The sequence below is a fragment of the Prenolepis imparis genome, unplaced genomic scaffold, assembly GCF_030444845.1.
Source record: "Prenolepis imparis isolate NDT839.2.m4 unplaced genomic scaffold, iyPreImpa1.0 SCAF_9, whole genome shotgun sequence".
Taxonomy (NCBI): domain Eukaryota; kingdom Metazoa; phylum Arthropoda; class Insecta; order Hymenoptera; family Formicidae; genus Prenolepis; species Prenolepis imparis.
In genome coordinates this window covers 3664987-3681263 of record NW_028141167.1, presented here as the reverse complement: position 1 = coordinate 3681263, position 16277 = coordinate 3664987, and the positions used below count along the sequence as shown (strand labels likewise).

The window sequence follows — 16277 nt, the reverse complement described above, 5'->3', positions numbered from 1 at the left end:
TTTTCATTAAAAAATGGCATCTAAGAATTTTTAGCGTGTGCTTTCTCGCCTCTGACGTCACAATCTAATATGGCCGCGGTGAGCACCCAGGAGCCTTAAGTGAAATAATACAGCTTTGTTGTACTGTTTATTTTATTTGAAGAAGAGAGAACTAAAAACACAAATTTAAAAAAATTTTAATATATCTAGTATTTTTATTTTTTACCGATTACAATGATTAATTATATTGGAAATCACTGGAAATACTTATCTTAAAAGTTTTTTTTATACGTATTTGATTGCAAGTGCATGTAGTGCGATGAAACTGACACCGATAACTGAGCTTCGATAACGAATATCCTCTGCGATAGTATCATATACTACTAATGAGCAAGCGAAATAATTATTCTTGACATGATAAAAGTAATAAATTAAAAGAGAAACGCATTAAGAATGTCGCATTATTGCTACGAGAAAATTTAAACAACTGCATTTTTGTTAATTTTGCATATCATAACTAATGAAAAATATATTCTCATTGTTAATTGTGGCTTAATTAAAACACATACACTTAATAAACATTGATATAACAAACATTACAGAATAAAAAAATTATAAAATTTGTGAATTTTTAAATAATTATATATTACACAACACAATGAGGTTTGCATGTTACGTATTATGCATGTTACATATTATGCATATAATTACTATTATAATTAAGTCAATTTTATTTCGGCGACTTAATTAATTATTCATAAAGGTGCTTCGCCTTGACACTGAAAGTTTTCAACAGATATGTTTCATCTTTTTTAAAACGAAATATTTAATATATATCGATAAATCGCTGGTTTAAATATTACATCATCACGAATGACCGGAGTGTCATCAATCGGAAATCGCTGTTACCATTTTTTTTTTCAGTCAATCGAGAGGTCAGTTGGTTGACCCCACGTGTTGGCATTCACTCGATTGTTTGATAAATAGATCAAGTTGTCATTCTTCGTAGTAAACCAAATCTTTTTTTTTTTTATATTCGATCGTCGAGCTAAAGATAAGTTTAATAAATCAAATGTTTGTATTTTTAGGATTAAACTGTTAATCGATTATTGTGATACGAGAGGAAAAAGTCTATGTATAATCATATATAAAAATATAGAATTATATATAAAATACTAGCTATGTATATTTTTATTCTTTTGTAAAATCTTTGTTCCTATATACAGGAAAAATAATAAGAATAATTGAAAAATAATTAAAAAAATAATTTTTACGTTGTTTTTTTTAGAAAAAATAAAATTGAAAAAAATGAGAAAAAAATTGCCCACATACAAAAAGAAAAAATTGTCTATATATAAATATATATGGATAATTTTTTACATTTCTTTAAATTTGACTTTAAAAAAGGAGAGAGAGAATTATTCTTTTAATTATATTTTTCAATTAATGTTCTTATTATTTTCCCTATAAATACAGAGATTATATAAGAGTAAAAAAAAATATATAGACATATATTTTGTATATAATTCTACATAATTATATGTATATAGTGTATATGGATTTTTTTCGGGCACTTGGATCTATTTATTAGACCTACTTATTAGATTAAACGAGATAAATTGATATTGTAAACAGTACCACTGTGAGTACTCTGTACGAGATAGGAATGTAAAGTTATTTTTCTCACGGGATTTTGTGATTTCTCGCACGATTCCGCGCACGTATCGGAGTATGCTCCATTCCGAGATACTTGACAATCTACATTTCTTTCTTCCTCGAGATAATTAAGTTATTGAAATTTTTATATATGCGTGTATCAGTATCAAGGATATATTCTTCTAGATTTAATGAAAAATGCCTACAATCATATATTGAAATTCTTAATAAAAAATGATGATGATTAATGAAATAGTTATATATAATCATGAATTATTAAAATTAATTAAATTCTCGCGTTATAAAAAAAATAAATATTTTTCTGAGATAAAATAGATCATTAATTATTGTTGAACTATAATATAATATAATAGATATATCATTAATTATTGATAAATTGAATAATTAATACAAAAAAATCACTGAATCTTCTTTTCTTGCAACTTTTATACCTGTTTACATTTCTATTTATACTTTGCCGCCATTACCTCGCGGTCAATCGATCCATCAAGAAAACGATTCACGATCATGCGTTCGCACGCTCGCTCGCACACACACAAACACACACACACATACACACATACACAGACACATACATACACATACGTACACACGCACACACACATGAGACAAACAAGTGTAACACACTTCGAAGGTCCACGTGCTCGTGGATCACAGTAGTGGCAACAGTCGTCTCTCGACCGTCGTTCAAGTGTGTATGAACGTCGGTCGACATCTCTGCCGATCGCCGCCGAGACGAGAGTAGTCGAGAAAAACGCGAAACAAGAAAAGAAGCCGAGACAAGTTCGCTTTCGTTCGTGGATCCGCATGAGTCTCGCACGCTGACCGCAATCGGACAGGTTCTGCTCTTCGCCGGTGGCTATCCTTGCTACGGAAGCGGTCTGCCTTCCGATCCATTATTTCGGAGTACACGCAGAATGTGCTCCGAAAAGGTTCGCGAACACCTCGGGGATGCCTGATTCGTGATTTTATGCGAATGCGATTTTACGTGCAATTTATGCATCTTTTTTTTCTAATTGAACGCATAGATTAATGAGGATAAATCACTGATAAATACGCGCAGTGTTCGTTTATATACGTTTTTATACGTATAAACATTACGTTTTTATATATTGTACAGTGGAGACAAGGTGACCATTTGCTTCAAAGCCGTAAGTATGATATAAATCTCTTCTAGTCACATTTGTCAAGAGATAAAGAGAGAGACGGAAAGAAAGAGAAAACTTCGAGATTTATTCGAGATTTTTATTTATTCTATGAGGTTGCAAAAAATTATCGCCTCCGAAGAATATTTTTATTCAACCTTCAATTAATTTAAATTTTTGCTCGATGATTATATTTATGTACGTACTGGAATAGTTTTACAGAAACATGCATCAATAGTAAAATTTTTATTTAAAAATAACAAAAAAAATACGATATGTATTTAAGTATTTTTTCTTTTCAATTTTTTAGATATATTGTATGTGTGGAAATTTAAATCGAAATAGTAGAGAATCTATATCACTTTATGTTTTCTAATTATACTTTTAATATATAAATTATAAACTTTTTATTTTAAACCAAACTTTATTTTAAACTTTATTTAAAGACAAAGAAATTAATTTTCATAATATTTGTCAAATTATATTGTACATGTAGTCTCACTTTCAGTACATAGAAAATATTCTGTTTAACAAAAGACGCGAATATGCGCAAAATGTTTGTACAATTTTATTATATAGTTAAACATCTATATTGTTAATATTATATAAACAAATTAAGTCGGAAGTTCCCAGAAGTATAATTTAATGTTTCGTGGCGCTCAACTTTCTTCATTTGCGTCTCGAAACTACGAAAGTTAACATATATGGTAAAGTGCAATGGAGCCATATATTTAATTTCTACTAGCCCACATTTGTTTCGAATTATATTGTTGTTTATCGAAATGAAATGAAGGTAATTATATTATCTTTAAAAAATATCTTACGTTTCGCGGTCGTAGCAAATATGCGTTTCGGGAATAACAAAGATAGTTTGAGAATAGAGATATGATCAAACTGACATTTTTATCGTCTCATCATTTCCAAGGTGTATGTACATACGAGAAAATTGTTTAGATATTTATCAAATCAGTCACGCAACCCTGGTTGGCGTCTTTGAAAAAGAATCTTATAATTCAACCTTCCGCTACTGATCTGTCCTCTATTTTTTAGGTGCTACTACATGGTTCGCGCATTATTTGTGCGTCCTATCTTGAAAATTCGCTTCTTGAAAATTCAAAACAAGCTTAGTATCATAATGAAGAATTCGCTCTCGCTTTCGGAGAACGAGAGAGAAACCCGTGGAAGAATGCGAGCGAGTTGTTACGCGCCAGATTCCTCTGTTCCATTGCGCTCCTTCGAGGAGGCTCCGGAGATGATCGGGAAACTTGCTCGACCAGCTGCTGCTGACGGTATCATCATTTGAGGTTTCTGAGAAAAGCAAGGATGCAATCCTTCCTGATGCCTCTGTAGTTGTTTTATGTGGTTGCACGCAACCCTGAACTTTCTTGCCCGGGGTAAAGGCTATTTCACGTGATGTGATTCGAGAGTGAAGTTCGCATCTGTCAAACGCAAATGATCGTCGATGGCAATCGATAAAAATTAATGACAAGAGAATGATATCTTTTTTTCGCATTTTATTCCGCTAGTTTTTACATTCCGCTAGGTTTTACATATTTCATCTGCAAGATCTTTTAGTTATGATTTATAATCTTCGTGCTACGCACACATTGGTATGCTAAGAAATCTTCAAGTGTTTTTCTTTTTATTTCCTCATTTGCAATTCCATATATCGCAATTGTTATGATCAATTTTTTTTTTGGACTCAAGAGATACTTCTTTAGCTATCGAAAGTGTGTTCTGTTTTATATATATCGAACGCAACGTACCATCATATTTTATATAACTTTATTTGCAGCCTTGAACTTGTTTCTGTCTCTCTCGTAAAATAACCGACTATGTAATGTTTATGCGGAAGAATTGCGGTCTAGTACTCTAATACATCTCTTGTCATCTATTATCATCTCGTCTCTATTCATGCATCTATTTTATTTACACAATCTTACATATTAGATTTATTAACTTTATTATTTTTCTTATGCTTAATCATTGCGAAAAGATCAGTAGTCAAGAGTGAAGGCAGAAGAAAGAACATGTAGAATTTATTAACTATTTAATAATTTAATAGTCGAGAATAACAAAAAATAAGGAAGTTGTTATATTATATACGCTTGTTTTTTTTTATTATTTCTTTCTTTAAAAAATGTGCTGATATTATTTTGCCATTTTCAATCATAAATCTGTCCTTTCCAATCATAAAACTTTTATTACTTTGTATGAGATTAAATCATTGGAGTTTTCACGTGTCGAGACAATCCCAAGTAAAAATTTCTTATTCATTTTCTATCTCTCATATGCAGCTTTATGTGGTTTGACGTTGTTTGGATAAAGTGCCATCGAATTTTACGCAAAAATCTAGATACACAATGTTAATACTGTTTAGTTTTTAACGATTATATGATCATTACATATCCATGTGAAGATCTAGTTTGCATAACGCATTTTATGACGCATTAATGGCAAATATCTATTCTCTCGTTGTCCTTGCGTTTCACTAAAAGTAGTCTTGAGAAACTTCTCATTCAATAACTTCGCATTTCGACATTAAGGTCAACTTTATGTAAATTTACTCGCTCGGTAGCCGGAGAAAGATTCAGCCGCGCTTAGTTACGTCTCTCGATGTCAGCGACCTTGAACCTTACTCGACCTCAAGATATTTTTGCGCGGAAAACAGGCGGTAATTCGTATGCGTAACGCAAGATAATGATCCAGCAGGATATATAAATCAGAGCGATTTTCTACGAATTAATTAGACACATCAATATTGTACATCTTGTTTTCAAACGCAATGTATTTTACATCGATTCTGATATTTGTCATTTCAATATCAATAAATGTGTAATACACGACGCGAGATATTCTGCCGATGCATCGGCGATAAATATGGAAGGACGCTTACAAAATATACATACAATATCGCTTTGCAGTTGTCGCGGTTATATTGTCGCAACGATGGTCACTGCCGTGTATAATAATTACGTGCCAACGACGCTAGTATATATATTCGGATTGCATGCCGCGTGCCGGGCATATTAATAATCAGATCGCGGATTTTCACCTGTGGAAACGAAACGACGCGTCGCACGCTTAATGAATCTCATTGCCGCGATATCGTTCTCACTCTCGTTTCATTTCACAGGAATATTAACTATAAATTATAATAGCGCGTAATTAAACGGACGTGTCCCGTGTTTTGTTTCTCCGCATATACGCAATAAAGTCTCATTTACTATCGGTGAGTTATTTCATTTTATAGATTGTACAACTGTCACATATTTCGCATGACGGATGGCAGGTATATATACAGTAGTGAAGTGATTATTCCTCGTCAGCGGAATAATTGGCGAATTGAAAAAAAATTGCGATATTTCCACTTTTAATTGATCGCATATCGTGCGCCGGGATGGCGATGCGTTTTAATCGTCGCCCGTGAGAAAGTGAAGATTATTTATCGCGCGAATTTATTCGGATTGTGTATACAGAGAAGCGTAATTAAGTCCACACGTGGCCAACGCGGCGAACTGTTACGAAATGATTCACGTTTATTCGACCGCCGACTCGCATAACTGCACACAGGATCCAGTGAAAGTGCACGTTTGTCCACGGGGTGTGAATAAACGAAGCTCTATAGACCGGAATGCCTCACTTTTTGTTCGACTTTCTGCATAGCAAGAAGTTTCCTCGTGTCAACGATGTAAATGGCAATAATCAGCTCGTGATTCACGGTCATTGAATAAAATATACGAAAGGAAGCGATGATTATCTTATTTTGCAATCAGCAACTATATGCGAAGAGATAAATAAGATAAATAAATTAAATTTTTTTTTTCCCGAAAAAAAAAGGTATCAAAGTCTCATAACATTAATAAGAATATATCGTGTATAGTTACACAATACTTGTATACTATATTTTTGCACATATGTGTGCCAAATGTAGTGCGTCATAAATTATTCTCGATATTCTTCAATGAACTTGGGGAATTTAAACGAATATCGGAAGTTTTTTAAACATGTATTCTGCTATATCACAGACTGCATCTTCTCACTTTTATACAGACAAGATTTTTAGTATTATATAACAAAAAAAAAAAAAACACGCTTTGACAGAAGCACTGTAAGGAAATGTGCTTTTCCTGGAATATACATATACATAACATTGAAGCCCCTCGATTTTAATTTTACTCGCTCATTTATTCGCTGAACTTTTAACGATACTATTGAACTTTATTGCACAAAGTGTTTCTCACATATTTCCGTGTTTGTCTTCCATTAGCAGGAAAACGTATTCGCGTGCATATAATGTTCATTAAATCGCAGCAATATAATCGTCAAAGAGATGATCAAGGAAATCATGAAGAAACAATTAAAAAATGCATTTTTTCCATTGACCGCATAATATATTAAAAAAAAAGAACTTTAAGAAATATTGTTCTTCTCTTCCTTCATGAGAAATCAGTTGTTCGCTGATTATATCAGAATTTACTGGATTCTATGTATATATGTGCGGGATGTAGGTTGCGTTGCAAAATAAATTTAAGACGATACATGCCTGTATTTTCGTGTACGACCATGTAGCTTTCCATAAATATAGTACATCACCTATGATTACGTTAACCATATACTCCAGCACAAAATTTACAAATCAATAATTACTAGGAATCTTTGTTATCTCATGAGAGACTCGTGTAATCGTCTACGAATGACCGGTCGTCATGTATACGACTGCGAATGCTGATTAATTTAAAGGTCATGCGATTAAGAACAAAGAAATCCGCAAGGATTTTCTTAAGCATTAAATCCAATTCTCTTCATTCATAATTTTTAATTCTGTCAAAGTTACTATAGTTTACATCAAATTATTTCAACAATTCACCTTTTAGTTTAATTATGTAATAAGTAACTTTCATAAAAAAAAAGATATACTTGTGTTAGTTTTTTCTTTTGCTCAATACAAATTTATAATTCTTTTCAATATAAATCTATTTCGCGAATGCGCTTTATATTATTATTATGTCAATAATTTCATATCGGATTATTTTGCATCATTCATTTATAAACTGAAATTAGATGCGACTAATAACCGGAAATAAATGATCCTCTTATTTCTTCCGGCTTTTGCGCACGATACTTTGTAATTTCTCCCCGGAAGGAGAGGTTGACGCAGAGACAGAGACATTTATATTTTTCTGATATGCACTTTATCCTTGTACGAGAATCACGCTCAGTTCACTGCTCCATATCTCTATAATGCATCCTGTCGTCGATGCAGCACGCGACAGGGCAGTACGCGTTTCCGGCTGCAACTATATCGACGGATACGTAAATTAGTTACGCTGTTTACAAGTTTGCTTTGAAACTCGTAGTACAAACATTCTCGATACTGGGACGATAAGCGTCTTATTTTTACGAAGCATTCGTAACGTATCATTTCTCCGAAATAACGTAATTGACATCGATCTCGAACTTTAGCTGATAAACCGATATTGAAATATACGGGATAGCGCATTTGCAATTATTATCTTGATTTGTGTCAATATTATTATGTGTAAAAAATGAGTTAAATTAGAATGTCATGGTTTTAGAAAAGAGACATAAAATTGATAAACAAATTTTAAAAAGTTGACCTCTGATTTAAAAAAAAATGGAAATATATATATATAATTAAATTCGTGCAACAAAAATTCTTCTCAAAAGAATTCAGAATTATTTCGTGAGCGCCGAGTAATGCGGCAGTAAGTTTATAGTTTGGCAAACAGGATTAATCGGATCGTGCGTTAGCGAGGAGAATCAGTAGTGCGAATCTCCGACATGAAAAGACAGCAATCAAAATTCCCAAACTTTAATATATTTAAATATCGAATTCTTCTCAAAGTACAAGTAGACGTGACATTTGCTGATGGCTGTTTAAAAAACATACGTGGTGGATCCAAAATTATTATTTTGTAAAATAAATATAAAAACATATATCTTAAATGTGAAAAATATATATATATATATAAAAAAACTAACACAAAATATAAAAAAATAATAGCGTGCAACAGGGCAGAACGTATAATGGACATAAAAATAATTTTTATTGCTGACACAGACAGAACGCAACTTTTGAAATATTTTTACGATATTTTATGATATTCATGATATTATATATTTAGGTAAAATTTCTTAGATAGAATTATAAGACAATCAGCTATTAATAAATCTTTTATATTTTCTTCATTTGTAGTGAGACGATGTTTGAAGTATTTATCTTGTAATGCATTAAGCTCGAGTGTGGAATAATGAAAGTGGATTCTCCGAAATATTATTCGCATAATTATGCCGCTTGGCATATACTACCGTAAGACGCGGATGCAATTCAACGTCATGGTGAAAAATTTTCAGCTTGTTTCTTCATGGCCGCGATAAAATTTTCTGATAGTGAATTCAACCATTCACCGCCAGCATTTCTCCGAGTGCACTCGGTTCAAGTAGATTCCACACATTTCGAGTACTCTAGACGGAAAAGTATACGACGGGGCCGCACGCGAGCTCGCAAAACTTTCCATTGTGCTGCGCGAGATTTTCGGTATAGTTTTTCAGGTGAAAATCTCGGTTCGCCAGCGTCTGCCCCGAGCACCATAACAATTCTAAATGACTTCTTCTAACATAACGATGAGAGAGATTGTATAAAATTCTAAATATTAATTTAAAGAATTATCCGAACACACATTTATTATTCAAACGTTAAAATTCATAATTTATATGAAAGCTATATCATTAATACATATTAATATTATTCGTGTATATTTTGTCTATTATTTTGTTTTTATCTTTCTTATTTAAACGATTTAATAATACCTATGTTATTGTGTACGGATAAAATCAATAATAAATATTGCCTCTTAGCGCCTATTCAGTCAATCAATGTGTCGTTATAAACCAATAATAACAAATATATTGTCTCTTATTATCTGTTCAGTCGATGTCTCATTGTATACTAATAGACAGTATAATTTTGTAAGGTTATCGAGATAAACATATACCTTGATAGTCGCGTGTAAGCAAGATAATTATACATCTACAAAAATACAAATCTAAAAATACTTCCTAAAATAAAGTTTAAAAAAAAAAAAAAAACGTTTTATAAGAAAAGATAGAAAGAGATAATATTATTGAAAATATTGTTGCAAATTATTTCTTTAATTTACTAAATGTTCTTCGAAATAATTTACAGTGTTACAGTTTCTCAGCTCTGTAAAAGATGAAGATCGATCAGCTCGGGCTTCTTCTTTGGAAGAATTATATCGTTCGGAAACGACAACCAGTAAGTTATGATCGATTCAACGAGACGTTTGCTTCCATTTATTCTACTTGGATTCTTATAATCGTATAAATTTCTTTCAGGGAATTTTAGCCTTGATACTTATTTGGCCGATACTGGTTTTCATGATTCTTTACACAGTGCGTGATAATGTCGATCCGGAATATTACCCGACATGTCAATTTCCCGCAAGGTCGATGCCGCAGGACGGGTTTCTGCCTTTTGTGCAGAGTTATATATGTAGCGTTGGAAGTCCTTGCGATCCGTTGTCGGAATACGAGCAAGTGCCATCGTACAAAAATGCCACGTTAGTCTCGCAACTTAATTAATTAAGCGCGTACATGAGATTAATTCGTTACATCTCTGGAAAAAATCCGGAAAAAGTATGACTCATTCTTCTCTTCTCTCTTTTTTTTTTACGTGATAACAGTTTAAGTCCTTTAATCGTGGAACTACAACCGATGCTCAGTAATAAGACTATTATCTCCGCCGTGGAAACATTGCCGCAGAGTATTCAATTGTTGAAGTCGATGGCAGAGATCCTCACCAAGCCGGAAATCAAAGCGCTTTTCGGTATGACTGCATTGAAATCTAATTTGACGTTTGCTCTCGAGTGATTGAGAGAATTGAATATATGAATATATTAATAGATAGAGGAATCCGTTTGGGCGACTTGTTTAAAAATCACGAGGAAATTAAGAATTTATTAAAATCTCAAATGCCGGGAGCCAGAGAGGGTTTGGTTGACGATTTATTCGAATCATCCGTAAAATTAATATACGTAAGTAATTATTCCTATATATTTAAACATATATGTTATTAATTATGCCGAAATTTATCTAATTACTTCTCTTTTCCAATCTTGTATAAATATTATATCAAAAAGTATGCATTATTTTCATATTGCAGTGAATAAAAAAGAGACTATTAATTTTTATTTATTTATAAATTTTCGTCTATAGTTGATCAAAACTTTTGGTTCGTCTGACATCAATGGCGTCGTTTGCTCCGCGAAAAATCTGAAGAAATATTTGATTCTACCTAAAGAGGAGGACTTTGCAGAGATTTCCAATGTTCTCTGCAACATCAACTCGACAGCAATCCCTGACATTTTGGAGACTCTTTCGAAGCATCTGGACTTTACCGGCTTGCTGGAGATGGTCGATCGCGCAATGGCAAAATTTCGCGATTACAACTTTTTCCAGGATTTGAAGCGAGCGGTAGAAACCATCCTCGATCTAAAGACTCCCAAGAAATACATACCCGCGTACTTGAAGGTCCGTGAATGGCTGCCGAAAGTAATCTTGGCCTTCCAAAACGTTACTTTCAAGGAAATCGACTTGGACTTGTGAGTTGGCGCCCATGCGTTTCCTATTTAAAATCCAATTTCTTTAAATTGTAATTCAATATCTCAAAACCATTAATATCCGGAGGAATATAAATGTCGTAATTTCAGCATCAATAAAGCCATCGCGATTTTGGATCCTGTATTTGCATACGAACATGATTGGCCGGTCGCAAGAAGTGGGTTTCTGAAATTAAACAGACTTCTAAAGATGGTGAAAGAAGTCGTGAAGTACCGCAAGCTCAATTCTACCGACGTTGATGATTTCTTCAGTGTGATGGACCGATTGGGAGGAGCAATATCGACTTTCTCCTCGAATTCAGATAATTACGACAATATTACGCAGATATTGGATCTGTCTTTCTTGATCTTGCAGGATGGTTTAAAGCTCACTAACAAGCTTCTCGATCGTCACAAAGATGACTTTGAATTGCAAGTGTTTTCTCTTTTTAAATACAAGTGAACTAATAATATTTATAGCTGTCGGTAATATTTAATTTAATCTTTAATTTTTAGAACTGCTAACATTTTGGATGGACTTAAAAATTTATTTTCCGAAAATATAGTGAATTCAGTGACATATCTTGTGTCATTGACAGATAATATCGTGCAAATGTCTCATCACGTCTCAATTCTTCACGAGGATATTTTGAGAAGATTATACGAGATTTCCAAAAAGCATCAGAATTTAGTACAAAAGATGCTGATAAATTTGCCGCCTGCTGTATACAAAAGAATTATTCATTCTTTTTCGCGATTAGATTTTATAGAGGTTTGCAATATTTATTATATGTATATATTAGGATTATTATTTTTTCCTTTAATTAAAAATATTTTTGATAGCTCTTATCTTTCTTGTAAACTAAGTAAGTCAAATGTAATTTCCTAAATTTTCCTTCTAGCGTCTGGTAGAAGATTTTAAAAAAACGAAACCTCAGGAAGTATTTTGTCGAAAAGAAACAATGAACGAAATATTCGATAATTATATTGAATTTAAGGACAAATCCAACGAAATTGATGAATTATTCTGCAGCGATGACGGAAAAAAATTAATTACCGATGTCTACGACAGTTTCGAATTTAACAACTTTGCAAATATTGTACGCATACAGCAATCAATTGTAATAAAACAGTAATCATGATTCCATAATAAGCAAGGTATTTTTCAGGTGAGCAAAACTTTATCGACCATGGTTATTATGGCGTTCAAGCGACCTGTCAAAATTGAAAATTCAAACTTAACGTCCGTTGTAAGGAACGTAAGAGAATTCGTAACTTATCTCAACACGCGAAAAGTAACATATTTGAATTGGACTATTTTTCAAACCAATGACGAATGGTCGAAAGTTTTCAAAGAGACGCAACCTCAAGCGAGATTGGATATGTGAGTAATCATTTATTTATGCATAAAATAAATTTACATATGTTTTTTTTCGCGCAATACGCACAAATAATTTCACGTATTAACATTCAGTATTTTTCTTTAGTCTGGGAATTCATCTAACAATAGCTAAAATGCTGGGTTCCACTAGTCTATCCTATATGTCAATCAAGCCGGATCTGGAAAATATGGACTTTTTAGCCGAGATGGTTCTGCAAGATCTACGAACTAATCCTACCAACTGGATCGAGGAAGTACGCCGTCGTCAAACTGAGTTGATCGAATCGTTTTATCTCACCGTTACGGATAAAAGAAAGGTGAGTTGGAGCAAAACGTAATTCAAGTTTTCTTTAATCTTAAGATCTTTTGCATAATATAATCAATTTAAAATTTTGTAAATTTTATCGTCTCAATGCGATCTTCGTTAAATAGACATTACAGATCTTGGAGTATTCGAATTTTACGAGAACGTATTGTATCGATCCGAATCCGCCGGCTCTATTAAATTATCCTAAGGAATCGAACAGAACAATTCTGAAGGAGCTGGTGTGCGATCTATCCAAGTTGGTGCAAACGAATCTGGAATTGAACGTGACTAACGTTCAATACGAGGAAACCACGTACAGGCAGAAGGAATTTAATTGGACCGCCTTCAACGAGAAGACAATCGAGATTTACCAGTACATCGATACCCTGGTTCAACAGGACGGTCAGCGATATGATTTAAAGAAATTGGAGAATTTGAAGCAGAACTTTATAACTTCGTGGACGATGGATATAACAACTAAAGACGCATGGGAGATCAGGTAAGAAATATTTTCTTCTGCATCAAGATTAATCTTTCGGAACTTATCGTCATCGATATGTTATAAAATTTTATTGCAAGATTATTAGTGACACATTATACATATGTCTGCAGCGTAGGTTTAATCTGCAAGCTCTTTAACGTGATGGAGAGTCCACTATTTGGAATTCAAACCAAAGAAAATTATAAGGTGATTTACGGATTCGCATGGGCGACCTCGGTGATTTTCGACAACATCGAGAAAATCGTCGATCAGATCCAGAAGAACGATCACGTAGCGAAGATTTCCGATGTTTTGCAGGAAATGCCGCAAACTGAAATGCTTGTCGGTTCGTTCTTGAGCAATTTATCCCCGATCATCCTTGATATAGTTGATATGATAACTTTGAAACCAATTTCTCTAGTAAGTCAATTTTTGCAAATATGTATATACATTTAATTTATTCTAAACAAAATAACATTAAAAAATAATATATCCTGAATATTATGTATATATTTTTGCCATTAGATATCGGTTATTGATGATTATAAAGAACGTGAACAAATGTGGCCTTGTGTCATAAACGATAGCGTTGGCGTTGCCTTAGAATTAAGAAATGGAAGTCGGGAAGTTGTGCGAGCGATTGAAAAGATCGGCTGTAGTCCAGGTCTCTTTATTAAAGAGTGGAGAGAACAACCGGTATTGATGAAGGTCCGAAAAATGGTAAGTTTACATATATCTATTTATTTATTAATTCAGTACTCTAATCTAATTTTAAGAATAAACAACTTTTAATGAATAAATTATAAAAACTATTAATTATTTGTTGTAATAATAATTTTTAGTTCGTCGATGGCGAAAATACAGATTTACCGGCATTCAATTGGACTCGGGGCTACATAAAATTTCGACAATTGATTACAAAACTTGATAATTTGATAAACGATGCTAAAGATGTTGTTTTGGCGGAAGAAACGCAATTGGCCAAGTATTTAAAGACACTTACGGAGGAAGCGGATAATATTGTTGAAGAAAGATTGCCAAGCATGAAAAGTGATTGGAGGTAAAAATTATATTTTACGTTGCATAATAAAAAAATAGTCATTTAGCGTAGTGAAAGGGTGTAATTTAACTTTTAAATTTTTATTCGAGTTATAAGAGAATTTTAATCTTAATTTTTTAAATTGTGTAAAGTATATCTCACTTCTTACTTATACTTGACACAATTATCAATTATCACACATGCACAGTTATTAAAAAAGCCTTAATTTTTGTTGAAGAAATACCTTGGATCATATCGATCTAGAGATCGACAAAGCGATCAAAGCTTTTGGTAGTGAACATTCTGCAAGTGGAATTTGGAAACCATCAGTTAACGCCACTGATCGTATTCTTATTTTTTTGAAATACGTTTCCAATATCGTTCATAAAGGCTCACGTATCATAACAAACATATTGAATAATGGTAAATGCATTTTCGAGTAATATTCATAAGTATATAATTACAATATTAATTCGATATGTATGATATTCTTCAAGATTTGATATTGCTAAATATTTATATAATCGAGTTGATCTTTATGGCATTATTCTTTCTTCTTTTTAGGCGTAGGAAAAATCAGTTTATTAGCCTTGCTAGGATTTGATAATACCTCTCCTATCAGTATTTTTCACGATCAGCTACCTTATATTCTGTCGATGTTGGTAAATGGAATATCCGATCCTGTAATCGACGATCAAATCGTCACGACGCTGAAAAATAATACTGCAATCACGTGTTCGATGATGTTCGATTGGTTGTCCGACGTTAGAGTCAGTTTGACTGCCGAGGATTATATGATCCTGAAAAATTTCACTTGCGATTTCGATCCTGAAAATTTCAACGTCTACACGGATCTTTATATGGCGGAAACGACCATCTGGGAGAAGTCCGTTAGCAAGTATCGATCTTACGTAGCTTCGATGATCGGTGATTTGTACGATCTTGCGAAAAGCATCAGTCTCACAGTGAAAACCAACGTAGTCATCGAGCCGCCCTTCTCTAAGAGATACTTGGATCATACGTTGCAGACATTGAGGGAGACACTAGAGATTAGACACGAAGAGAGCACTTTTCACAAGGTTAATGGCTAATTAATAATTGTTATGCTTAAAGTTATTTTATGGAGGTTTCAACTTTAATCGAATACTCCTGATACAAGCAAGGATACTCCTGACGCAACAAGTGATTATCTTTTTTAGGAATTGAAGTTGGATGAAGAATGGTCGAATTATAGATTACTGGTCGAGGGACTGTCGGAGGTTTTGATGCACATTGGCAACGGTTTGAAGAAAGCCGAGATACATAATTACAATTTAGAGATTTGGGAACTGGCGGAGAACGGCGATACGCGTCAACTGCTAAAGATTCTGGAAGATAATCCCGAAGATACTATCGCTTTAATTGCTACTCTTAGCACGCTCAATTATACGACCGGTAAATTCATGCCCTTCAAAGATATCAGAAGGACTATGTGTACTCTCCACTTTAATTCGAATTACTGGTCCGCGCCGAACAGAACGCGTTTTCTACAGAAGGTCTGCTCGTTCGATCCCTATCAGCTTTTGAAGACCGCTACGAGCGACGAATATCATGTACGTACGCAACAAAAAATATATAATTTAAATA

General features: G+C 33.3%; 1 protein-coding gene across 4 annotated transcripts in view; it reads left to right on the top strand.

Moving 5' to 3' along the window:
* The first annotated feature begins 2311 nt into the window (after positions 1-2311).
* Positions 2312-16277, top strand: part of Ldd (lipid droplet defective) — a 34758-nt gene continuing 20792 nt past the window's right edge. For 3 of the 4 annotated variants that reach the window (XM_083046751.1, XM_083046750.1, XM_083046749.1), the window contains exons 1-18: positions 2312-2807; positions 10012-10101; positions 10182-10405; positions 10529-10671; positions 10749-10879; positions 11061-11446; positions 11555-11875; positions 11960-12215; positions 12346-12543; positions 12613-12827; positions 12931-13141; positions 13257-13630; positions 13744-14032; positions 14138-14332; positions 14455-14672; positions 14890-15074; positions 15216-15730; positions 15851-16243. In XM_083046751.1, coding sequence (XP_082902877.1) covers positions 10039-10101; positions 10182-10405; positions 10529-10671; positions 10749-10879; positions 11061-11446; positions 11555-11875; positions 11960-12215; positions 12346-12543; positions 12613-12827; positions 12931-13141; positions 13257-13630; positions 13744-14032; positions 14138-14332; positions 14455-14672; positions 14890-15074; positions 15216-15730; positions 15851-16243 — 4317 coding nt within the window. In that variant the 5' untranslated portion in view covers positions 2312-2807; positions 10012-10038. Of the gene's footprint in view, positions 2808-10011; positions 10102-10181; positions 10406-10528; positions 10672-10748; positions 10880-11060; positions 11447-11554; positions 11876-11959; positions 12216-12345; positions 12544-12612; positions 12828-12930; positions 13142-13256; positions 13631-13743; positions 14033-14137; positions 14333-14454; positions 14673-14889; positions 15075-15215; positions 15731-15850; positions 16244-16277 lie in introns of those variants that run through there. The other variant, XM_083046752.1, reaches the window with a different exon arrangement.